General features: G+C 28.6%; 1 protein-coding gene across 3 annotated transcripts in view; it reads left to right on the plus strand.

Annotated features, from left to right (window-relative positions):
- LOC136089230 (uncharacterized) overlaps positions 1 to 27622 on the plus strand; it is a 164470-nt gene that overhangs the window by 19068 nt on the left and 117780 nt on the right. For all 3 annotated transcript variants that reach the window (XM_065815022.1, XM_065815023.1, XM_065815024.1), the window contains 2 exons: positions 21657 to 21695; positions 24645 to 24725. In XM_065815022.1, the coding sequence (XP_065671094.1) occupies positions 21657 to 21695; positions 24645 to 24725 (120 nt within the window). The remainder of the gene's footprint in view (positions 1 to 21656; positions 21696 to 24644; positions 24726 to 27622) is intronic.

Raw genomic sequence — 27622 nt, forward strand, 5'->3', positions numbered from 1 at the left:
TAAAAAATATTTTACGCTTACAATAGGGGCTTGGTGACAAGACTTCTGTCTTCTACTTGCTCCTGTCGTTATTATTTTTTTTTAATTTAAATTTTGTTGATAAAAATTGTACAACAAGATCGTTGTAAAATGTTTATAAATGACGAAATAAATGTTTCTAATCATAAAAAAAGTTGAGATGATTGGGAGTGTTGAAAATAACGCAATTTTTTGGTATAAAGATTTTTTTTTAAATTAATTCTTCATTTATTTAAGGAAGATTGAATTATTTCTTTAAGAGGAAAGATTAAGTTATGATAACCAGCAAAAATAAATATAAATATTATAATTTTTCGGCTACAAAAAACAATACACTGTTAACATGCTCAACATACGCAACCTTCCCCTGATCTTAATTTACATAATTTACTTTTGAAAGTAAAAAAACTTACTTTATAAAGTAAAAGTCATTTCAAAAAAATTAATTACACGGAAATGTAAACTTACATTAAACGTTCAATATTACTTATGTAATTTACTTTTGATAATAATCAACAAACTCGTGTGATTAAAAAAAAAAAAGTACTTAATAGAGCCATTCCTACTCAGTGTAGTTAAGGTGATTTACAAATTATTGGAATTCTTTTATTTAGAAGTAGCTTGATTATATTAGCGAATTATGTCCAAACAAGAGCTTTGATGTCATATTACCATACATAGTTATTAAAATACAATATTTCTACCAATTTTCTCAAAAAAATACTAGAATTCCGAACAAGAAAGAGTTTATAATTAAGAAAAGTTGTCTTAAACGATCAGAAAAGATATTATTATTTAACTATGATTTTCATTTCACCTAATCAACTTATTTATTCAAAATCTTTTACAAATTTGGACAAGCAATTGTGATTTTAGGATTTTTTTTTATAAAAAAATCTTCGGTCTGGGTTTTTCCGCAACAAACATTTATATTTTATGATTCCGCATAATTTATCATTTTAATTTTTTTTGTCTTACGTAAATAAGTCATTGTCAACAAAATATCATACAGACGCTATAGTACAAATAGTAGACGCTATAGTATAGTGCTATAGTACATATAGTGCTATAGTACATATAGTAGACGCTATAGTAAAGTGCTATAGTATTTTAAAATTGCCTTATCGACAGCGAGTAGCGTTTCCTTCAATGTTAGCATTTTTTTGAAAAATTTTCATTTCAACAGGTGGGAGAGTTTTTTTCCAATTTCGAAAAAAGTAATAATATTTATGTTAATACAAGTAAAAGCTCATATTTTGACGCTATGCCATTTCCAAGAAATAATGTTTGCATTTTAGACATACACCTAATATATATATATATATATATATATATATATATATATATATATATATATATATATATATATATATATATAAATGTATATATATATATATATATATATATATATATATATATATATTTATATATATATATATGTAATATGTAGTATGTAGTTGTAGTAGTAGTAGTAGTAGTAGTAGTAGTAGTAGTAGTAGTAGTAGTAGTAGTAGTTGTAGTAGTAGTAGTAGTAGTAGTAGTAGTAGTAGTAGTAGTAGTAGTAGTAGTAGTAGTAGTAGTAGTAGTAGTAGTAGTAGTAGTAGTAGTAGTAGTAGTAGTAGTAGTAGTAATAGTAGTAGTAGCAGTAGTATATTAATAGTTGTAATTTAAATTACATGTATATATACCCGAGAAAAAAATTGGTATTCCTATTAAGTAAGCCGTATCGGTAATACTTACTAAGTTCCTGACGAGTACTTGCATGAAACTTAGTAGTATCAGCAGGTTTTAATCAGAACTTAGTAAGAATACTCAAGTTTCTATTCAGCATATTCAGTAATAGCAAGTTTTAATTAGAGCTTAGTAGGAATAATAAGTTTTTAGCTCGGCACTTGGTTGGATTAGCCGGTTTTAGTGAGAACTTAGTAGGAATTATTAGTATTGTATTAAGGAAACTGGGTTTTAGTTAATAGTAGAACTTTATATTTTTATTTGGTATTTAATTGAACTATTTGTATTTTAAAGATTACATAGTTTAATTAGATTTTTTCTTTCAAGAAATGTGTTAAAGTAAAAACTTAAAAATAATTATTTTTAAACTTTTACTTAAGCACAGATAACTAAAAAAAAAAAAAAATAAATCTTCCTAATGTAACTACTATAGTAGTACATTTAGCAGTATAGTTTAACTAATTTAACTTGTTGCCAAAACAAAAAAGACGCAAAACAATAAAAAAGCAGGTTTATAATCATAAAAAATAACAAATAAAGAAGTGTTAGCTTGTATTACTTAAACATTAAAAAAAATTAAAATAAATAACGATGATCAGTTATTTTGAAATTTCACCAAACTGGAAGAACAAAAAAAAGGTATTCTTAGTGAAACTATCAACCTTTTAAAAAAACAGGAAAAGATATTTAGCGATATCATGATTGCAAATCTAAAAATAATGACAGATCGGTTTGACAAACTTGAAAACGAGTTCAATAAAAGTAAATCGAAGGTTATAATAATTGAAAAAGACATCAACGATATAAAGGAAAGTATCAACTTTCAGGAAGAAAATTTCTTAAAAAAATATCGGAAACTAACAGTCTGATGGCCAGGGAAATTAACAATTTAAAAAAAAATATTGATTTTGAAAATCGTTTACGCCGTAATGTTCTAAGGATTGATGGCTTAACTGAGCTGCCCATGGAATCTTGGAATGACTGTGCAAAGAAAGTTAAAGATCTATTTAGAAACAAATTGGAAATCTCTGAAGACGAAATAATTAAAAAAGCTCACTGCATTGGGAAAAAAATGAAGATTAATTTGTTAGATCTATAATTATTAAACTTTCAAAATAAAGAGGAACCTCTCAAAGGTTCTTCATTAGTCTCAAAGGAACCGGAATATTCATTAATGAAGACTACAACGAAACAATGGAAATAAGAAAAAAACTTTGGGAAGATGTTAAAAGATTTTGAAAGGAAGGAAAGTTTGCTATTATCAAATGTGATAAAATATTCGTCAGAGATTTTCGTAAATAATTTTAATTGTTCTGTACATTTTTTAATTGTTCTGTACATTTTTAAAATGTTCTGTGCATTTTTATTATGCCAGCACGTTTTAATTTATCGCACTTTACTCAAAGACTAACGAAAACAAAAACAAAACAAAAGATTTTGAAACGCCGCGTTGCAACGTCTTCAACACTGCTCATAATATTTTACGAAAAGATTTTTAGGACTCTGAAGGGCAAATTTTTCACAGAAATAATTTTGATTCGAAATGCTTTGAAACAGAAACTTTTAAAATTGAAATTGAAACTTTAAAAATATTTTTACTGCAATACCCATAAATATAAGAAGAATAAATCAAAATTTTGATAAAATAAAACACTTTCTAATAGATCGCAATTACTCATTTAGTATGATTTGCATAACCGAAACGTGGTGTTCTGATAAATTATTTCAAAGGAACTCAATTTTTCAAATTCCAAATTATAAACTAATCTCTTTTGAAAGAAAAACAAACAAATAGGGAGGAGGGATCATATCGTATATCCGAAAATAACCAAGTGTTTAAAATAAGACAAGACCTCTCTGACACTGATAGCGTCATCCATCGTCTCTCTGACACTGATAGCGTCCATCTCTGACACTGATAGCGAAGTCTTAACTATTGAGGTAACGGGTAAAAAAACAAAAAATATTATAATTTCCACTTGTTACAGACCTCCAGAAAGTGCTATAATTAAATTTTCAAATTTTATTAAATAAGTAAATGACAAGGTGTAAAAAATAACCAAATTAATTATGTTGGCTCAAAAGAGCTATAATAATACTAGCCTATAATAAAAGGTTGGGATTTTATTAGTTTAATTAGGGGTTGGGTGATAGTTATCGATGGTTGTTACTTCTAAATTGTTGTTTGTCTGTATTATAGGAGTTGTTCCAATGGGAGCCAGCTGTTTAGTAGACACTGTTGTCTCATGACCATTAGGAAATCTCACATGAGCATAATGAGGATTTGCTTCGATGAGTTGAACCTCATTCACTGAATCTTCATATATACGTTGCATCGCATTTCTTCTTATAAGTACAGGTCCCGGGTTGACAAGCCATGAAGGGATTGAGGACCCAGATGATGATCTTCGTTGAAAATTGAAAAGTCGTTTATGTGGACTACAGTTAGTAGAAGTACATAATAGGGATCTTGTAGCATGAAGTGCATCAGGTAGAACTCTTTTCCATGATGATATAGACAGATTTCGAGATTTAAGAGTGAGTAATATTGATTTCCAAATAGTTCCATTGTATCTTTCAACTTGCCCATTTCCCATCGGGTTATAAGGGGTTGTTCTGCTAGTTGCAATCCCTTTTGATAAGAACCAGTGCTTTAATTCAGAAGATATTGATGAGGATCCACGATCAGAATGAACATAACTAGGCATACCAAACGTAGAAAAAAGATCAGCTAAACAGTTTATTATTGTCTGAGTTGTCATATCTTTTACAAGATAAGCAAAAGGAAAACGTGAGTATTCGTCTACAATTGTTAGCATATATTGTTCAGAGGTAGAAGAAGGTAATGGAGCTTTGAAGTCAATAGATATACGTTCGAATGGCTGGGTTGCTTTAATTAGGTGCACATCATTAGGGCGATAGTACTTGGGTTTTATTTCTTTGCATATTCTACAACCTTTACATATTTGTTTTACATCTTCTACTGAATAAGGGAGGTTTCTTGATCGAATAAAATGATGGAGGCGAGTAACACCAAGATGGCAAAGTGCAACATGCAAATTATATAATGATTCTGAACTTATTGCTGCACATCTAATACGAGTAAATGTATGTGGACCACTATTACATTGGCCAGGGCGATAGTGGATATCATAAGAATATGGAGACAAGACTATTCTCCAACGCTTTATTTTATCATTCTTTATTTTACTGCTTGATTTATAATCAAACATAAATGCCACAGATCGTTGGTATGTGATGAGCATAAAATGTCGACCCAAAAGAAAATGGCGCCAATGATTTATGGCTTTGACTATCGCTTGAGCTTATTTCTCCACTGATGACTAGTATTGTTCACTCCCTTGAAGGGTTCGTGAATGGAAGGCAACAGGCCTTCCATCATGGTTAAGTGTGGCGGATATGGCAAAATCAGAAGCATCAGTCTCTACAGTAAAAGGTATATTCTCATCAATGGTTTGCATGGAAGATTGAACAAGCTTATTTTTTAATGTTTCAAAAGCTGATATTTGCTGCTGATTGAGTTGAAATTGGGTAACAGAGTTCAAAGGTCTAATTTTATCTGAAAACTTTCTTATCCATTTTGCATAGTATGAGAACATTTCAATAATACGCTGTAAAGACTTTGCATTATCAGGTGGAGGTAATTTAATGAGAGGAGCAAGTCTATGAGGATCTGGTTTCAAGGACCCATAAGATATACGGTAACCTAGAAAATCTAAGGTCTCAGTTAAAATCACACACTTCTCTTCATTTAATGTAATGCCAACATCAATGGCAGCTAATCTGAACTTAAGTAGATTTTCATCATGTTCTTTCTGACTATTACCACATATTGTAATGTTATCAATGAAAGGAAAACAGTCAGTTAGTTTATATGTTCTAAAAAAGTTATCTATTTTGCGTTAAAAACATGCAGATCCATTGGTAACTCCAAAAGGCGTTCTGGTATATTGCCACAACTTCAAAGGCAGTATATGGTCGATCTTTTTTTGATAAAGGTATTTGGTAGTATGCTGAGCGAAGATCGAGAGTACTATAAATTTTGTATTTGGAAATTATGCTTACAATCGTTTCAATCTTAGGTAGAGGATATGCGTCCAATTGAGTATACTTACTAATAGTTTCGGAATAATCAACAACCATGCGACGTTTAGTCTTTTCATTTACTACTAGGACCTGGGCACGCCAAGATGAATTACTAGGCTCTATTATTCCTACTTGGACCAGGCAATAGATTTCAGATTTAATAAATCCTTTATCTCTTTGAGAATGATTTCTAGATCTAGTGGCAATCGGTCGACAATCTTTCGTGAGATTAGCTAACAATTCAGCAGGTTCAGTTTTCATTGTTGTTAAAGCTGCGAATGTTATGGTTGAATGAATGAATGAATGGTTATGGTTGGTCTTTTTTCACCATACTTAATGGTAATACTTTCATGCAACTCTTGAAAATCTGTGCCAAGAATAATATCTATACATAAGTTATCTAGCACATGCAACTTTACTTTGTTATAGGTTTTGTTTTGAAGAGTTATTGAAACATAGCAATATCCATCTGATTTTGCTGAAAAAGAAGCTTATGCCATTCCGATTACACTCTGTTCATAAATAACGTCTAAATTGAGTTGAGCCACTAGTTTATTATTAATAAAACTTTTATTTGTACTCCCACTATCAATTAAAGCTTCTGCTTTATACTTATCATTAATAATGATGTTATGACAGACTCTGAAGGGAGAGTTTGCCGAAGCTGATATGGTGGCACAGAAGTAATCATCATCAATTTTAGGAACAGCAGCAGAAACACTAGATGATCTGCAAAGTTTCTCAAAATGACCAATTTGTGACAGATAGCTTCACGAGCAGGAAATTTAGTACGTAGATGTCTTATATCAACAAAACCACCACAGTTGTTTTGATTTTACTATAGCAGCTAAGTGATTATCAGTCATGGATTGATTTCGCAAAGATGATTTGATTTTCTGAATAGAGGCAGAGATAGGTATAGTTAGTTGTGAGTATAAGTTTGAATTTTGTTGGGCGACGTCTAAAGATCTAGCTTGGTCAAAGGCTGATGAAAGGTCTAATGTTTTGTTTTCTAGTAAGCGTTGGCGTATAACGTTGGAGAGTAAGCCATTTATAAACGCATCACAAATCATTTCAGATTTATATTGCTCAGCACTTACAGCAGTGAACTTACAGTCCTTAGACAAATTTTTAAGTTCATTTAGGAATTGATCTATTGATTCACTCGGTTATTGCTTCCGTGTTGATAAAATGTGTCTGGCAAATATTTCATTCTTTGGTTTAAGTAGATAGACTCGAGAATATTTGTTGCTTGTTCAAAGTCATCACACTCTGGTATGAATTCATAGACATTAGGTTCAATATGGTTTATTAGAAGATTAAGCTTAATGGAGTTATCATCAACTGTACTTACAAAATTGTAAAATGTTCTTAACCAATGGTTGTATGTTTTTTCTGCATCTGTTGAGTTTGGATCTATACTAAGTCTATCAGGTTTCATGAATCGCTCCATCTTTCTTTTATTTCATAATAATATTAGCTCTTTTGATTGTAAAGAATAACCAAATTAATTATGCTGGCTCAAAAGAGCTATAATAATACTAGCCTATAATAAAATAACAAAATACATAAAGTATGTATATAGTGTAATACAAAATATATATAGTGTAATACAAAACATATATGTATACATAAATGGCATTAACATAACACAAGGAAAATTTAAATTTTTAAATGAAATCTTTCTCAAAATAAATGACAAGAGAAATTTTAAGTTTTGAAGATTTAAATAATATTTAAATCTACTATAAAGATAATATATTTTCTTTATAGTAGATTTAAATATTAACTGTCTAAACTACAAAGAAAATGCGATTACTAAACTCTTTTTTGATAATCTGTTTCAATTGTGTATCCTTCCAATCATCAACACACCTACCCGGGTAACCCAAACCTCCGTCTCTGCTATAAACAATATATTAGCAAATTTATTTCTTGAGACCTTTTTAAAAGCTGGAATTATCAAAACCGATATATCAGATCATTTTCGTATTTATTTTTCATTATCTCAAGATTAAATACTAGAAAGCCCAGGTTTTTTATATACCTAGAAACCCCAAAATGGATCAATTGATCCAACTTAATATTTATATGCATTTAGACTTATTTTCTTGTTTAAATGTATAAAACTAACAGTTAAAACTGTTAATTTTGATCTAAATTATATAAAATGTATAAATTTCTTTCACCCTACATATATATACATAGGTTTTATGCCCAAATTACGGCGCGTTTTACTCTAAGTAGAAGTTTAGTAGCATGATTTGCCTAAACCTGGATTACCAGCATATTATTTAAATTATTCAAACAGATTATTTAAACAGAAAAAAAAAGAAATAAAATGAAAATATTAGCGAACAAAATAAAATATTGTTTCCGCATATATGGTATAAATATGCTGCCACCACTAGTCCATTAATATTACTGTTTTACACTATGAAACTTACTACTATATTGCTCTGTAAAAACATATCGTAAAATCTGTTAATATTATAATGAAACGCTTAAGTTCAGCAAACGCTGATGGTGCTTCATCATCAAAAACCTCTGTTGCACAGTGGGCGGAATTTCAAAAAACCTGGCCAAAAGTCAAAAAATGATTATAATTAATGGAAAATTTCTGTAAAGCATTTTTTTGAATCCCCAATTTTGAATTTGACATAAGTGTACCAAAATTCAATAATGGTAGATCCAAAATGGCGGTGTTTTAAAAACATTAATCATTAGAAATGCCTTTGGGCTTTCGTGTTTAACCAATTAGTTCTAATTCGACATTTAAGTTCAATAGACTAATGTATTATTTACATTACATATATAAACATTATATATAATACCGATATATAATGTATTATGACTGTATTATTATGCCGCAATGTTAAAAAAAATAAATTGAAAAATTCATTATTTATTTTACTTATTTATTTGTTCAAGGAAAACAAGGAAAACTTTATTTGCATCATTTATCATAATTGTTTCATTTATATTACTTAAAAATAAATCACCACTGTCATCTGAATCATTTATTGTTGAAATATTGTTGATAAACTCAATCACAGACGAATGAGTTTCAGAGTTTTCGTTAATCTCCGGAGGTAATAACATTTGTAAAGCTTGAGAAGACAAAGATCTGCTAACTTTTGCATGAGATTTTAAAAGTGAAGATATTGCAGGATCTGACGAAACCAGTAGTCTGCAAAAAACGTCATGCATTGTATTTTTTCTGGAATTTTTCCTGGAGAAATCCTGTGCATCCTCAGATAGTTGTCCTATGTTGTTTTTGTTATTAAGGCTCCATGAATAAGTACTTTGTGTACTGTTGTAGGCATGTTGTACCAAGGATACTTTTCAACAAAAAGTAGTGCAGTTTCGGTAGAATAGTTATCGAGTTTGTCTGCGTCTATAGGAAAGCCACTAGATAATACCTGTAAAATTACATGAAACCGATTTATTAGTTCTAAATCCACTCCTAGAATATCAGCAGACACTTGTGAGTTTTTTAAAAAATCTTCGAGCTGTATTTCCGTCATTTGTATTACCGCATCCTGGTTTCGGTCGATCAAGTATTAACCCTAGCTGCAGCTTAAAAGCATTCTGGATTAACAATTTTTGTTGTAATATTATACTTTTTTCAATATCAGAACGTGCTTGCCATTTTTTTATTCCAAGTTTATACCCAAGATGCAAAAAACATTCAAAAAAGCGAATCCATGCGTGCAACGTTGATAAACCGTATTCCAATTTTGATTCGTCACCTTTTATTTCTTTAACGAAATTGATATTATTGAATTGACTCGAAGTAGCAGAACACAAATAACACCGCATTGTTGATTTCGTCAATGCTATTGCATTGCAAACTTTTCCGTCAATCATTGTCATAACCAATTTATAATGTATTTTAATTTCTATTTCATGTTGAACAATGATGAGAGGAACCAGTGATTTAATTTTATCTTCAATATAGTCTTTTTCATTAATGCTTGTATGGACATTTTCGTGAAGAAATTGAAGTCTGATAGGTCGGCAAAATCGAGTAGATGAGGGTGTCCTATTTTTCCATAGAATAATATTTTGACCTAAAACTGAATTTGTACACAAAAGTTGTAATGGTACAAGTGAAGTCAGAAAAACATTTGCATCTGAGTTTCTTCCATCGTCAAATCTCTGTTTATATTCGCTATGACCGGAACTGCCATCAAACCCCCACTTAAGAATTAAAATAAAATTTGATAAAATATTTACATTCAAGGAGTCAATTACATTTTGTTGAGTTTTTATAATTCTTAAACAAGTGTGATTTAATAAAGATTGCAGTTTTACTTCGGCGCTTATTTCAGTTACCGTTATATCTTCAGGGTAACACATTTTCTTGGCTTCTTAAAGTTTTTCGTAAGATGGTAAAAAAGAAGAGCTATTCGCAATTGCAGCACTTCTTATAATGCAATAATGATGTTTAGAAAGCTTTGCTTCCATTAGTATAGAAAGAGCTGTTTCAGCACATAGTTCAGATGTTTGTGAAATTTGGGACAGTTTAAGGCTCTCTATATAGTTTGCGACTCGGTGTTGAATTGTGGAAGGTAAATCTTTAACTGTAACTCCGGCATTGCATGCTCCTGAAGCCCGAAGACTCATTTGAGAAGCAAATGCTAACTCAGATGAACTAAATGTCGAACGCATTTCCTCTGTTTTTCGCCGTTTCGTTCGTTCACTAGCTTCATCAAAATTCAAAGGTGGTCGACCCATTGCACTATGGCAGTCTGAAATTATTTAAATGTTTAGTAAATATAAAAAAGTTTAAAACTTTAATAGAGATAAGCATTAAATAATTTGAAAATGATCTTTTTGTGAACCTTAGATATTAATTGAAAATATAATAATTGAAAAAATCATAAAAAAATTATAACTTTACTAAACTAATTAAGAATAAAGTAAAAAGTAATCGATAATATATTTTATTATATAAATTCGATATATAAGAGAAAGGTAAAATACACTGTTAATCATATGATTGTATATAGATATAATTATTATGTTTTTTGAGAAACTGATTTTGTAAAATTCAATAAAACTATACAAAAATCGTCGTAGCTGAGGTAAAAAAGACGTCGTAACCGAGGGGGTTTGTCTCCCCCCCCCCCCCTACACTCTAACTTTGTCAAAATCTCATTCATGTGTGCTACTAATTTTTTTGTAGTTTTATTGCACTTAACAAAATCAGTTTCTCAAGAAACATAATAACTATATCTATATACAATTTGACTGATTTTGTAAAGAAAACAAAACACCGCCATTTTGTTTACTAAAAAACACGACTAGCACTACACAATATAAGTTAATGAAGTAATAGGCAAAAATAGGTGCCTTTTCTTTTAATCAATCTTTAGAATACACTTTTATGAACAACATCCAAATTATAACTAAGCGGAATCTCGCGGGTTCACTACTTTTTCAATGCTTGAAAAATAGGTTAAAGAAAATAAATAAACTTTATTCTGTACTTTTTTGTTCGCACTTTTCGCATAAAATTTAGAGAAATAATATAAAACTTTTTACTAAAATATTATATAAATACCTTGAATAGTATCGTCCATAGTTAGTTTTTTAGTAACGATAAATAACTTTTTTGTAAACAATACTTATTTGACCACATTTTTTTTTTGTTTTTCAAAATGCCTATTAAGTGTTTTTAATAACAGATGTTTAACTGCGTAAATTTAGGTAACTTTAAAATTTATACAATTTTTTCCTATACAATAAAATGCAACAGGGCTTTGTTTATGTAGTTTCAAAATAATAAAATGACAATAGTGATTTTTTTTGTTGACTTTTGGCCAGTTTTTTTGAAAATTAGCCCACTGTGTGTTGCAGCAAATCCTCTTTCAATTTACCAATCAGTTACATATCAACGTCCAAAACGTGTGTCTACTTATGAATGACTAGTTATGGATGAATGGTTTACACGATTTATTAAAAAATGCACTGTTTTATCTGCCAATTTATCAAATGAAGGATAGAATATAAACGACATTGAAAATTATGCTTTCATAGGCTTTATATATCTTCGCGGATGCATCAACGAAAGAAATTTTCCAGTTAAATTCCTATGGTCTGAAAAATATGGCAACAAAGCTTTTATAGAAACTATGCCGCATTCTCGATTTGAAGACATCATTAAAACCATTAGATTTGGTATACGTTCAAAACGTAGAGAACTCCTCCAAAGTGATAAATTTGCTCATATGTCATGGGTGCTGGCAAGGTTTTTAGAAAGCAATCAAAAATGCTATATACCTGAGGAATCTTTAAAAATTGATGAACAGTTGTTCTCAACTAAAGCTCGATGTTGCTTTACACAATATATGCCTTATGAACTGGACAAGTTTGGAATCAAATTCTGAATTTTAGCTAACCTAAAGACTAAATATTGTCTCAGTATCAAACCATTTCTAGGTAAAGATGAAAGTCGTGTAGAAAATTTGGGTACTCTTGTGGTCATGTCACTAATGGAACCTTATTTTGGCCGTCGGTATAATGTTACTCCAGATAACTTTTTTACAAGTGTCGGTCTTGCAACAAAACTTTTGCAAAAGTAAACGTCAATTATCGGAACAGTTAAACATTGTACAAAAGAAATTCCAGCATTTGATGCACTTTCACTTTACAATTTGAATCTCTACATAAATGGACCATTGCACAGTGGGCCAGAATGCACTTTTACTGGAAAAAATTCATAACTAATTTAATATTAGAGCTATATTCACTAAAATTAGTATGATTACTAATATGATGTCTGCGCTTTTTATGAAGGTAATATTTTTTTATTTCGTTGCTATGGATACCTTTATTTTGCTTAGCAACAACCTACTTTTGTTATCTGCAGATATTTTATAAGTGCTAAATTCACTAAATTTGGCATGAGTACCAATATGAGATCACACTTCTTACAAAAGTGATAATTTTTTAAATTTAGTTGTTATGGATACTTATATTGCTTAGTTACCGGATACTTTCCTTAGTTACAAAGTGGTAAATTGATATTTGAATATCTTATCGGATTTTTGACCCACCTATATTGAATAAAAATTGAGTATTTAGGTAAATAATGTTTTAGGAATAATAAAAGCAAAAAATAGTGCAAGAAAACGTTATCAATTTTAAATTACATCAAAAAATTATTAAACAATAATATCGTTTGAAGATTGTTTAAGTAATTGTAAAACATCTGAAGGAAATGCTTTATGATTTGTTTGGTGTGATGTTGATTTACGCAATGATGAAATAACAGGATCACTGGAAACTAGGAGTCTATTGATAAGATCAGTGTTTGTTGCTTTTCTGGATGTTTTTCGGCTGAAATTTTCGCGATAAGATTTAAAGTCTTTATTTTTAGCCTCTTGAGCTTCCTCTGACATAAGTCCGATGGGTAATGTAAGGCTTTTAATTATATCATGTCCATGTATCAATACTTTGTGAACTGATTGAGCCATGTAATACCATGGATAAAGGGACACATATAGTCTAAAAGTGTCAAAACAATAATCCTTGAACTTTAAGCAGTCTATTTCATATCCTGAAGAGAGCGTTACCAAGATAATGTAAAATCTGAATATAAGGTTTTGGTCAATACCCAGAATTTCAGCTGTTTGTTCATATGCTGCAAAAGCACGCCTTGAGGTATTGCCCTCATTACTTGTTCCAGAACCACCACTTTTAGGGAAATCAACAACAAGTCCCATTTTGTTCATAAAATCAGTCTGATTCTTTTGTTTAGCTACATATGCCTTTTCTTTGTGTTCTTTAGATCTTGCTTGCCACTTTCTTGTTTCTTTTTTATATGCAATGTGCAATAACATCTCAAAAAATCGAATCCATGCATGAAGACTGGAAAGACCATATTTGAACTCTCTGTTAGTATAATCTATATTAAGGATATCAAGACTATTCATATTTTTCGGAGAGACACCACACACTGAACAGCATTGGTATGAGTTATTTTTTTCAGATAATATTGTTTGAACCTTCCCATCAATCATTGTAAGTTTAATAATACAATTCACTTCAATAGAAGATCCGCAAACCTCTAATAAAATCATACCCAAGCTTTCTATCTCACTTTTAATGTACTGATCTTCTTCAATCACAGATTCCTTGGATTCCATTTTGTATGCAAATCTTATGGGTCTACAATAGGCTGTGGAGGACGACTTTTGATTTCTCCAAATAGGCACCTTTTCGTTGCTGTTGTTAAATCCAGTCAAATCCAATGGGACAAGACAAGTAATAAATAATGATTCTTCACGCTTTAAATCTCTGTTAATGTCGGGTTCTGATAAAACTTGTTTATAAATGCTTTGGCCAGTAGCACCATCAAAACCAGCCTTACACGTTAGTGTCATTGTTTTTATTGCTTTGTCGTTCAATATCAAGTGCCTTAGCACAGGTTCCTGAACTGCACAGATTCTTTGCAAGGTATGAGTCATTAAATCTTTTAAAGGAACTGAAGCTGAATAGTCCTCCACTGTTATGTTTGCAGGATAACATTTCAATTTTGCATCTCTGACATCATTGTAAGCGGGGTAGATGTTATATTCTTTCTCCAAGGCTCCGCTTCTAATCAATTGATAGGAAGCTTTTGTCAGACTTGCATCAATTATTAAAGCCAGTGCTTCGTCTGCTGAATATTTAGTTGCTTTATCTGTATTTGATATATTTAAAACATTCTTGGCAGCAATAACAACAGATTCATCTCTAAATTTTTTATTAGCAGCATAAAATAATTCATTGGATGAATGAGATTCAATTAAACAAGATACACGCCGTTTTTTAGTTTTATTAGAACTATTATCAAATGCAACTGGTTTTCGACCACGTCTACTTGCAGTTGGTTCATTGTCTTTTTTTCTGACAATTACATATTCATTAAGCCAGTTCACAAACTTCTTTTAAAAATTTTTCACAGTATAGTTTGCAGATTTCCACTTTTTTTTATACAAGTAAACAAATCGTTGAACAGCATGTCTAAAATCAACGTCTTTAAAATCAGCAAATTTTGGCTGAATAAATTTTACTATATCTTCAGTAATATTTTGTTTTGAAATACTAAGATTGTTTTTTTGGAAAAAATTATGAATGTCTAAGTTTAACAAAACCATATCTAAATAATTATTGTAACAAGCATTTTGTATCTAAAAGTAAAATGTTATAATATATATGCCGCCTTGACTACTAATACTTGTTAGTAATTAAGTTACTACAAGTGTTAGTAATTAAAATTAAAAGTAATTAAATTACTGTCAGTGTTAGTAATTAAATTACTAACAACTACCGAAAATATGTTGTTGCTATGTTATGCAAAGTAAGGTATCCATAGTAACCAAAAAAAGGTTAACCTCATAAGAATTCTGAATCTCATTTTAATACATACCCCCAATATTGTGTATTTAGCGCAAGTAAAATACTGTTAAAACAACGTTAATGTAAAAATGAGTTGTTGCTATGCAAAATTTAGTACCATAGCAACCAAGTTAAAACATACATAAAATCTGAACGGGGATTTAAGGGGACGAGCAATCAATTAAAACTCGATTGAAGCATCATATAGCTTAAATAAATATAAGACAACACATGGCAAATTATGGTAATTATTAGTTATTGTGCGGCAAAAAATAAGTTTCTTAAGAAAATTTTTTTTTTAATCTGTGATTTTCAAAGTATAACTGAGATAACATGCTATGACAAATTTATTTCACACATTGGTTTTTCTTATCTCTAAATACTCTAGAATAACATGTACTAATTTTTTGTTTCAAAAACGTAGATGTAATTGAAATATAACACAACGTTGATGTCACCGTTAATTATTTATTTATAATTTTTTTATTTTTTTATTTTATCTCAATATTCAAATGCTTAGAGTCCTGGTAACTAAGGGATTTAATATAAATAAATTATCAATTGATTTCTCCTAATATATGTAGATACTAAAATTAAATAGGTTTTCAAGATTAGACAACTAAAATTTTTCCTATTTTGTCCACCTACTGGCCCACTGTGCATTGGTCCATTTATGTTGAAATTCAAATTGTAAAGTGAAAGTAGCATTACTAGCATAAACTGGCACTTACTAGCATAAAAGGTTCATGCGATTCATACAAAGTTCAGTAATTAGTTGAACAAAAACTCATGGAATATGGTATTAAATTTAGTCATATATTGGCATCAATAAAAGATGGAGCTAATATTATGAAAAAATAAAGACAATTAAATGGAACTGAAAACCAATTTTGCATCAATCATGCAATTCATTTAGCTGTCCAAGACACTTTTTACAAAAAAGTATCTGTAGTTGATAAGCCAGTTAATAAAATATCAGGTTCTGACAGCTCAGATTTTGATGAGGAAACTGAAAATCAGTTAAACTCTTTTTCTGGAGAAAAGATTATCAGATTTTTCAGAAGATCCCCAGTAAGAAACGACCGATTGCAACGATATGTTGAAGAGTCAAATGGCAAAAAAATTTCACTTATATTAGACTGTAGAACCAGGTGGAACTCACTTATACCTATGATGGAAAGGTTTATTCAACTTGAAGCTTGCATACAAAACGCACTGGAAGAAATAGGGCGTGAAGATTTATACATAGAAAAGGATTTTCCTATCTTGCTAAATTTAATTCAAATATTAAAGCCAGCAGAACGAGCAGTAAAAGAACTGAGTAAAACCAGATCAACTTTACTCACTGCAGAAGGAGTACTGACATTTTTATTTACTCAAATGAGACAAAACGGTACAAGTTTGGGAAATAAATTTTGTAATTCTTTGAAAATAAGAATTTCAGAAATAAAGGCGAAATAAAGAATTAATTACATTGCATAAATTCCTTCAAAGTGTAAATTTTCCAAAAACAGAGTTGGCGGAACTTTCATACTCGCCTAAGGTGGCTACATTGTCCTTAGCAACAATGTTAGCTGAAAGATTATTTAATGATCCAGATTTACAACCAACTATAAATGAGGATTGAAACGAAAATCAAGTTGAGCTGATAGCAACAGATTCAGGATTGCCATCTTTAGTGCAGCAATTGCAGAAATCAACATCTGAAGTGTTGCAGGTTCCAAAAGCATGTGGAAAAGCAAACAAAGACATTTTTGTTTCATCCTTTCAAAATGAACTAAAAATATTTAGTATCACTAAGATAAAATCAACAACTGTCCAAAACCTATTGAATGCTCTGGAATCGACACAACCTACATCAACAGAAAGCGAGAAAGTTTTTCAATCGCCGGTAATTTCTGTACAAAATTACGTTCTTCAAAAAAATTTGATCTGATGGATGCACCAGTCTTCCTAAAATATTACTTTATTGAAAAATATGATTTTTAAGTGACAGTTGCTTTATTATGTGTGCTTTTTGGAGTGCACTTTAAACTATTCTTATTGTTAAAAAAAGTTTATATTTAAAAAAAATGTTATCAGTCTCGGCAGAATGAAAATAAAAATGCAAAATGATACTGCTAAGTTTTGTTTTCTTAGACTTTTTTTTTATTTTCTTCAGTTTATAAATCCAATTTCATTAAAAAATTTCAGTAGGTTGGGTTTTTAGATCAATAATAAAAGTTTGTTTTTGTAATATAAAAATACCAAAAACTGGTTTTTTGAAATTCTCTGGTTTTCTCCGAGTCCTTATAACAATCCTTAAACCAAAATTTATAAAAGAAAAATCAATCAGTTCTCTATTAAAAATTTTAAAGACTCGCTATCGGTAGAAAATTGGGATGGAGTGAAATCAAATAATTTACCCGATAAAATTATCGTTAACGACGTTAATTTGATATCTCCTTCGAAACCTATATCATAAACCAACATTTCTTTTTAAATATTTTCTCTGGACTAAACCACGAAGAACTAGAAATTGCAAAAAACTCGTTAAGACGAATAAGGATCCTGGGATAGACGACATTTGTAGCAATATTGTTGTAAATGTGTTTCCGGTGATAAAACAACCAATCTATGAAATATTTAAACTTCAATTATTACAGGATCTGTACCGAATAAATTAAAAATAGCTAAGGTATTACCAATATTAAAAACCGGAGATTCATTTACATTAAATAACTACAGATCTATTACAGTTCGTCCTATATTATCAAGACTTTTGGAGTGAGTAATATACAATAAACTGTATAAATATCTAACAAATACCAAAATCCTAAAAAAAAACAGTTTGGCTTCCAAAAGCAACACTCAATCAAACACGCAATTCTTGATCTTATAAATAATATAAATGACTCCTTTAAAAACAAAAAATACGTCCTCGAAATTTTTGTTGATTTATCTAAGGCGTTTGACACAGTAGATCCCGCTAACTTAATTAGGAAAATGGAAAAATATGGGATAAAAAGTATTACACTAAACCGGTTCAAAAATTTTTTAATAGACAGAAAACGACGCATTATTGCTCATGAAAAAAAATTTCCATACTTGCACTTCTTTTGTTTTTAATATACATAAACGATCTTCAAGTAAATTGGATGTCATAATGTTCGCAGACGACACTAGTTTATTTTATGAATCCTCGTCAATTACAGAACTTTATGAAACTACAAATACTGAACTTGAAAAAATAAACAGTTGGTTAAAATCTAACAAACTATCGCTAAACACAGAAAAAACCAAATACATTCTTTTTCATTCTTACTTTATAAAAATACCTCCCAATTTATCTTCGCTAAATTTGGATACTAAAGAAATAGAGAGAACCCAAACAACTAAATTTTGAGGGATACTTATTGATGAGAACATCTCATTGGAATCACATATAGATATATTAAATACTAAAATATCAAAAAACATTGGTATCCTCTACAAAACTAATTCTATACTGTCTCCGGATAATTTAAAGTTCCTATACTTCTCGTTCATACAAAGCTACTACATATACGCTGATGTTGCATGGGCGAGTACTCATAAATCCAAACTAACCACACTATATCGAAAGCAAAAACGTGCTGTAACAATAGTTTTTAATAAGGATAGACTCTCGCATGTTGAGTCACTTTAAAAAAATTTGAAAGCATTAAATTTATACCAAATCAATGTATTCCGAAATTTATTATTTAAGCTCTAATTGAAACTTGGACTTGTTCCCTCTCACTTTTCAAAGAATTTCTTCCTAAATAGCACAATTAGATACGATACTAGAGGAACGGGAAACTTCAACATACCTTTTAAAAAAACTAATCTCTCGCGCTTTTCCATTTCGTACCGTGGTCCTTGTCTATATATCAAATTAATATCCATAAATACTCAACAGGAAATATCAAATAACTTAAATACTCTGAAAACGTTATTAAAAGATCTCATTTTAAACACTAACAACTTTATGAATTTTATTAACCCCAAAACAAAACTATATTTAAAAACTAACTTTGTTCCGAAACCAATATTAACCTTAATAACTATAAAAACTCTAAATAATTCAAAAACAACAGAAACAACAACAAAACAAAAAAAACAACCAAATAATACGCTTATTTATCAACACTTGAACGACTTTATATTACCTATTTAGCAAACCGTGTACCTACTTATATTTATGTGTACTGAAATAAAATTAAAAAAATTAAAAACTTCTTTTTGTCTGCATTCTTTGTTTTTTTGCATTTTGCATTTTTATTTTCATTCTGCATAACATTTTTTATAAATATAAACTTATTTTAAATTGAAGTATGCAAAAATATTAATAACGCATAGCGGTTTCTTGATGTCAAGACCATCGGTCTTCTGCAAGTTTTCCGCATTCCTAGAAGTAATTTCTAATACTTTACAGTTTTATTTTATATATTTTGTATAACGTAACTTTGTGATTTTTGTTTTAAATTTTACTATACTCTGTAAAAATTCTATTTTATATTACGAATTTGTAAAGATTAAAGTACAAAAAAAAAAAAAAAAATAGTTTACAATATGTAGGCATGCGTTTGTAGATTAAAGAGTAAAAACCATTTCAACTCTGTTACTTTCTTAAAGATCAATTTCTATTTTAATGTTATCAAAAGACTGATTTCTTTCTGCAACTATATGTGCAGTTCGAAAAATAATTGCTGTCTCAATTTTATCACACGTTAAAGACTTTAAAACATTGTTTAAAAGAGTATTTTGTTTAGCTTCTTCTACCATCTTCAATGCTTTCTAACTTTGCTTTAATAAGAAACTTTATATTTGGACAATTTAGATTAAAAAAAAATGTTTCAATTATATAATCGCGACTTTTTTTTGACAATCGGGCAAGTGAAAACATACTTTATTGATGCTTTTATGCGCTTTTTATCAATAAACTAATAAGTGCGTCTAAGACACTAAACAATTTAAAATTTGAGTTTACTTTGGCTAACAATTATCGTTAAAAAAGAACATTTAATAATTATGCAATCGTTTGGTTATGAAAAAACTTTTTTTGCGAGATAAAAACAGGTATAAAACGTTCGTTGTATGCTGTAAAAGCAGCATACTGACTTGTGACGTTTAAAAAGCGTTGTATAGGTGTCTAAAGGTCGTCTGTGCCCACCTTTAAAGTTATCGCTTTCAGCAAACTCACATTCATTTAAAACTAATGTCAATCCTAAAAAAATTGTTTTCTCATCATTTTGTTCATCATGTTGATCCCATATAATATTTGATAACCTATAGTCCGCTGAAACGACTGTCATCCTAAGCAGATGTAAAAGGAAGAGTCTAGTGAATTTTGTAGTGTGTAGATAAGTTAGGAAAACAAAAGTGTTTCTCTGTTAAAAATGGATGTAGGTCTTTTATTTGTAGTTTAGTCTTTATTGCTAGAGATGATAATGATGCACACCTTTGAAAGGCCGGCGCGAGTAGGTTTTATGTGGAGAGAGGGTACCATATGGGTTTAAGTCGAAAACATTTTTAACACAAAAAAAAAAAATCTAAATTGCTCTACAATGTTGAAATCAGATAATTTATAATTTTTGTACACATTATAATTTCATTATAATTAAAAGAGATTTCTTAAAACAAAACTTTTTTGTTTTGTTTTCAAAACTTGTTTGTTGTAATCTAGTTTTCTATTTCCCTTTAAAATAAACGCAGAACTTTGTATTGAGAAACTTATATTTTAGGCGGCCTTGGTTGACCGGCTTTGAAAGCGCGGAGGGCAGGTCGCCCACTATACGCTCAATGCTAAACCCACTAATTTAAGAAAATTTATTGGAATTTAATAAAAATCTAAATGAGAGCCATATTTAAAAAAAACCAACGTAATGCAAATAAATTACCTAAATACGAAAATAAACAGCACATTGTATAAGACATCGAGGACTTTACCTCTCAAACTCTTTTCAGAAAGAAAAATTACATTTAGCCATATATTATGTGGGGCCCAGTCATTTTATTATTTATTTGCAGTTAAATTTCTTTTAATGTAAGAAGTTTGTAATATTTAGTGAAATCTATAAAACTTAAAAAAATGTGTTGAAATCTATTTGAGATTTTAGAAAAAAAGACAAAGAAAATTTTTTTTTAACGTTTAAAAGTTTAAAGAAAGAAGTGCTGGCAAAATTCAACAATCAACGGGAAATCGGATAGGCAATTAAAATTTAGAATTTGTGTGACTTCAATTTCACTTTTTTTATTTTATTACATTTCCTTTGTTAAAATAGAGCTTTTTTTAAAATATAACAAAAGTCTCTTTAGGCTACATAATACTTAAACATTGTTTCTATAAATTCTTGCGACAAACAGTTCATTAATTGTTCTAGTAATCGTATTTATATAATTATAAATAGGTGCAGAAAAGCCGAGCACACAGTGCGAAGATGAAAAGCGTGAGTTTATTTTTAATAATACATTTCAATACTTCGCTTATATATGGATACTGTATTCTTTAAACTTTCACCAATAATAATGTACTTTTTCTTTATTAGTTTTTTAATTAAACGAATATATATATATATATATATATATATATATATATATACATATATATATATATATATATATATATATATATATATATATATATATATATATATATATATATATATATACATAGTATACATACTTTTTTATAATATTAGCGACCTGGTTAGTGTTCAAGGATTTTGTCTCCCCCTAAATCCGCAATAGCAATTTTTAAGAATATGAACAGATCTTTTTTAGAATATAAAGGGTGGCTGGGACACCCTAATATGTATAATATATATATATATATATATATATATATATATATATATATATATATATATATATATATATATATATATATATATATATATATATATATATATATACATATATATATATATATATATATATATATATATATATATATATATATATATATATATATATTTATTTATTTATAAAATATAAAGCATAAAACAATAGCTGCTTGCAAACTAAGAATTTTCTTCGCAATACTTTAACCTGTTTTTGCACAGATTTTGTATTATATTTTGTCTCATCAGACATAAGATATAATACAAAATGCCGTAATAAATATTACATAAAAACGTCAAAGACATTAAAAAGCCATAAATGATTACATAGCAGCGTTAATATAAAATTAGCAAAATTAAAAAATACCCAAAAAAAATGGAATTATTTAGTTCCATTTTTTTGGGTATTTTTTTTAAACAGAGGTTTCGAACTGTTTTTAAAAATTTAACGCCATTGTCACGCTTGAGATGTATAAGAGCGTGTTTTTTTACCTAATATGTTGAGGCGAAGTTAATTTTAAAGGATTCTCTAACTTTACGTTTATCTTACTCTGATTTTAATGCTTGAGTTTTCGGATATCACCAACCAAACATACCATTATATTCCCTACCATGATCCGTTGCCCAAGATGAGTTCCATTTAACTTTTAAATTTGTGTTAAATTTAATTTACAAATTTATCAAATATTCAATAACTATCAACTATGACCCTACTTAAACCCTTATAACTAAATTCCAGAAACTATTATGCAAATTAGGAAAACAAAAAAAAATTAGATAACAAAACTTGTTTTTAACTGTACCCTGAGTGCGTCAACCCACGTTTATATGGAGTCATAATAGCACATAAAATAGGAAAGAATTATCGAATGCGGCCATTCATTTCTACCATAGGTACCCCACCATATGGATAATCAAAGTATGTTGTAAAAAAAATTCAACCAACCTTGAACAAAAACAAAAGAAGATTATTAAATTCCTCCTCGTTTGTAAAAAAGGCGAAACCCTGGTTATTTGATCCAAGTAAAATTCAAGTCTCTTTTAATGTGGTGGCGTTGTATCCCTCAATTTCAGTTGACAGAGCAATTTCTGTGGTTACTGTTACTTCAATCAAAAACATTGATAATTTTCAAAAAAGAACAAAATTAACTTTAAGTGATATGCATGAAATGATCGAACTCATCCTCAACCTATGTTATTTTGTATACAAAATGAAATTTATACGAAATTCGGGAGTTAAAGGACTGTCCTTAATAGTCGTAGTTGCCGAAGCGTTTTTGCAGCATTTAGAAACATAAGCTCTTATTATTGCTAAGGTTGGTCAATTTACGCCAAAGACTTATAAAAGTAGATGAGAGTTATGCAGATTTGAAAAAATCATGACAAGTTTCTGGAGTTATTAAAGAAACTAGATCCAGCAATAAAATACACTTCAGAAAAAGAAAACAATAAAAAAAAAATAATTAAACTTCATAGATATAACCCAGTGGGCACAGTACGTTTTTAAAACGTTCTTTGAAGGTTTTTATTAGGTTTAAACCTAATAAAAACGTTTAAAAAACGTTTTAAATACGTACCGTGCCCACTGTGAACTGTAACCAACACTAATAACTCATACTATGACTTCAAAATCTTTCGAAAGTTGACTATTAATAATATACAAATAAAACCAATATCAAAAGTAAATTCAAAAATAGTTATAGGTTTGTTTAAAGGTTTTGTATCAAGTGCCATTAAAATTTGTTCTACAAAGTATCTTAATGATAAAATACGGTTTTTAGTAAACATGTTTGCAGAAAATGGACACAATAGATTAAAGCTTGAAATAACTATTAAGAAAAGAAACAACCTTTGTAAAATAAGTTATAATATTACAAAGTATTGCTCCAAAGGTTCGGCCCAAAACTTAGAAAAGAATTTAAACCTTACAACGAAACAATAATTTTTACTAAACCACCAACGTTAAAAAACATCTTATGCAACAACAAGTCAAAATTAATTCCCAATAGCAATCCCAGTGTTCACAAGTATAGTCGCAGTATATACATTAGCAAAACAAAAAAGAACATTTTAACGAGACGCATTGAAGTTTAAAAAAACTATTTAAAAGGTAAATGGGTCATGTCTTGGGCAACCGAACATGGTAGAGAATGTGATAGTATGCTTTTTGTATTAAACTTTACGCCTGATGACAACCTGTAAAAAAGGGTCAAAGTATTGCGAAAAAAAAAATTAGTTTGCACGCAGCTTATGTTTTATGTTTTTTATTTTAATTATATATATATATATATATATATATATATATATATATATATATATATATATATATATACATATATATATATATATATATATATATATATATATATATATATATATATATATATATATATATATATATATATATATATATATATATATATATATATACATATATTTACATATGTATATATATATATATATATATATATATATATATATATATATATATATATATATATATATACATATATAAATGTATGCGAAAATGTATCAAGATTTGTTTAATTTAAATAGGTTATGATTGTGATGATGGTGATAATTCTAATAAACTTATCAAAGAAAGGTCATTAGATCGCAATAATCAAAACTGTGATGGTAATACTATTTTTTATAAACATTTTTATGAAATTTTTTTTTTGCATTTTTATTAAGGTAAAGTAAGTATATATTTATTTAAAAACATTTCTTTATGTAAACACACACACACACACACACATATATATATGTATATATACATATATATAAATATAAATATATATAAATAAATATAAAAATATATATATATAAACATAAATATATATATAAATATATAAAGATATATATATATATATATATATATATATATATGCATATATATATATATATATATATATATATATATATATATATATAAACATACATATATATATATATATATATATTTTAAAAAAAGTTGTAAGAAACTTTACATGAATGAGACAGACGACATATTTCAATTACAATTACAATCAAAACAGTTATCAATAAAAATCTTACAAAAGTTCTTTTTTTTAACGTTTTTATTGTTGCTTTTGCTGTCAACATAACGTTTTAAAACATTAGGGGAGAGTGTGTATGAAAAAGCCAGTTGTAAAAAAGTACGAATAAAAGATTTTTTAATTTAAATAGTTACTTTATCGGGTAATATTATAAAATTAAAATAAATTGTATAACAATGCTAATAATCTCATATAAACCTATTTTTAAAAAAGAAAGAAACTAGCTCTTTCATAACATCTTGTCAATGAAAGAGCCACTTATGTGCTATGAAGGAGCCGTAATGTTTTTTCTAAAACAAGTCTTTTAAGAATAAAAATATTAAATGAGAATGAGAAAAACAAAAGTATTAATTTACACTAGTCAAATGTTATAAAAGCATTAATATACAATACAACTTTATAAGATGTAATTTAGAACATGAAAGTTGTAAATAAAAAATCGTAAGATGTAATTGAGAAGATGAAAGTTGTAATTGAGAAGATGAAAGTTGTAATTGAGAAGATGAAAGTTGTAATTGAGAAAAGTTTATAATATATTGTCAGAAAGAAGTTTTTTGTATTTTAATTTTGTTGCCTTAGTTTACCTTGTAATTTTTTGGTTGGGTCCTAATTCGGTAAAGGTAACTATATGGGTTGGTTTCAATAAGTAATAATATACTATCAATTAAAAAAAGTAATGAAAAAGGCATTTGTGGTTTTGGCGGTCACTACACCTCTTCCAATGAAATTTAAATTTCCGCTGCGGACCCAATTGTATGCTGTCTTATATTTGACACCTAAAGTTTGCGCCAGAGTCACCCAATCGTCATTTCGCTTAGCACATTCAATAACTCTTCTTCTATCATTCGATGAAGATAAAACATAATGTTTTCGTTCAACATGTTCAGTTGTATGTATTTCATGTCTACAAATTGGACAAGGTGGTTCTGGTTGTTCCACAAGTGTGTACAAATAAATTTGGTGAAGTAAATGCTTGCACGGATTCAATTTAATAACAGACTTTCTGTTCAGATTGTATTGACAAATAACACAACGATCTTTCAAGTCCATTACTGTATTACTGTATTGCTGGTGCATACAAATGCTAAACCTGATGTTAATAATTTATTAAAATGCATGTGCAAGAAGATTTTTTATAATGACCTTTAAGCTTACATTGTGAATTTGCAATTACAAATAACGTATTCTCATTTACATATTACGATTTCTTAATTACAACTTTTGTTTTTTAAATTACATATTACGATTTCTTATTTACACGTTGGGTTTCTCAATTACATTTTAAAATTTCTTAATTACATGTTGTATTTTTCAATTACATCTTACTTTTCTTAATTACAACTTTCAAGTTCTCAACCACATCTTGAAAAGGTGTAGTCAAAAGAACAAATTGTTTTGATTACATCCTGTCGATAAATGTTATTTATGAATCAAAGTGATTATAAGGCATTTCACATATATTAACTATGCTACTGATATATGAGTGAATACAATAATGCAAAATAAGTTTTGACAAAATATTATGAAGTTTGAAACAAAAATAAATTTTAATTATTAAAAAAAAAATTATTTTAACTTTATTCAAAACTTTATTAATAATTAAATATATATTTTTTAAAATTCAAATGCACCTACGTCTTACGACTTCAGGATAAGTCATTCAAACAATTGATTTCAATAGAATTTGATCAATGAAGCATTAAGAAAAACAATAAAGTTGTTAAAGCCCAAAACTATTTTTTAGTTTTAAAAAAAGGTAAATGGAATAGGCCGGTATCACGAAATAAATATTCCCCATTATAAAACCCCCGGCCGAAATATCCTTTCCGTGGGGAAAATTTATTTCAAAATAATATTTCCCCTCTAGTAAATTTTTTCCTCTATCTGCGAAATAAAATTTTCTCCGTTACATTAGTTCCCCCTAAGTATTTTCTTAAATATACAAATTGAAGTGATTGCGCTATAAAATGTTAAAGAATGGTCTAATTGAATGCTGAGTCTTGATAAATATACTAGATATATATATCTCTTTGAATGCTAAATTAACCTACATAAAAAAACAAAGTTTAAATTGAATCAAACGCATCAATAAAAAAAAAAGAGAATGCAAGATAAGTTTGAACTCGGTTTCTTTAAACAAATTGATGACAATAACTAAAATTATGTTTGATTATTGACAAAATAACTTCGTGCAAGTTTAGAACGATTTTGAATGTTTTAAAAAGCAAAGGCTCGTTAGTTTTCGATTTTTCGGACTATTTATGAACTAGTAATTCAAATCTGTATGAGTATTTTGTTATGCTTAGTAAAAAATTTCATAAAATTGCGCATCAAATTTATGAAATAACTAACAATTTGAATTTATTATAGTTACCTGCTATCAGTAAAGAACAAGAATATTTGTAAACGTTTATTACTCAACTAGTTACATAAAAGTACAAAACTTGCAAATATAAGTTGTTTTTGTTTTATTTA

Source organism: Hydra vulgaris, chromosome 13 (genome assembly GCF_038396675.1).
Source record: "Hydra vulgaris chromosome 13, alternate assembly HydraT2T_AEP".
In the NCBI taxonomy this organism is placed as follows: Eukaryota; Metazoa; Cnidaria; class Hydrozoa; order Anthoathecata; family Hydridae; genus Hydra; species Hydra vulgaris.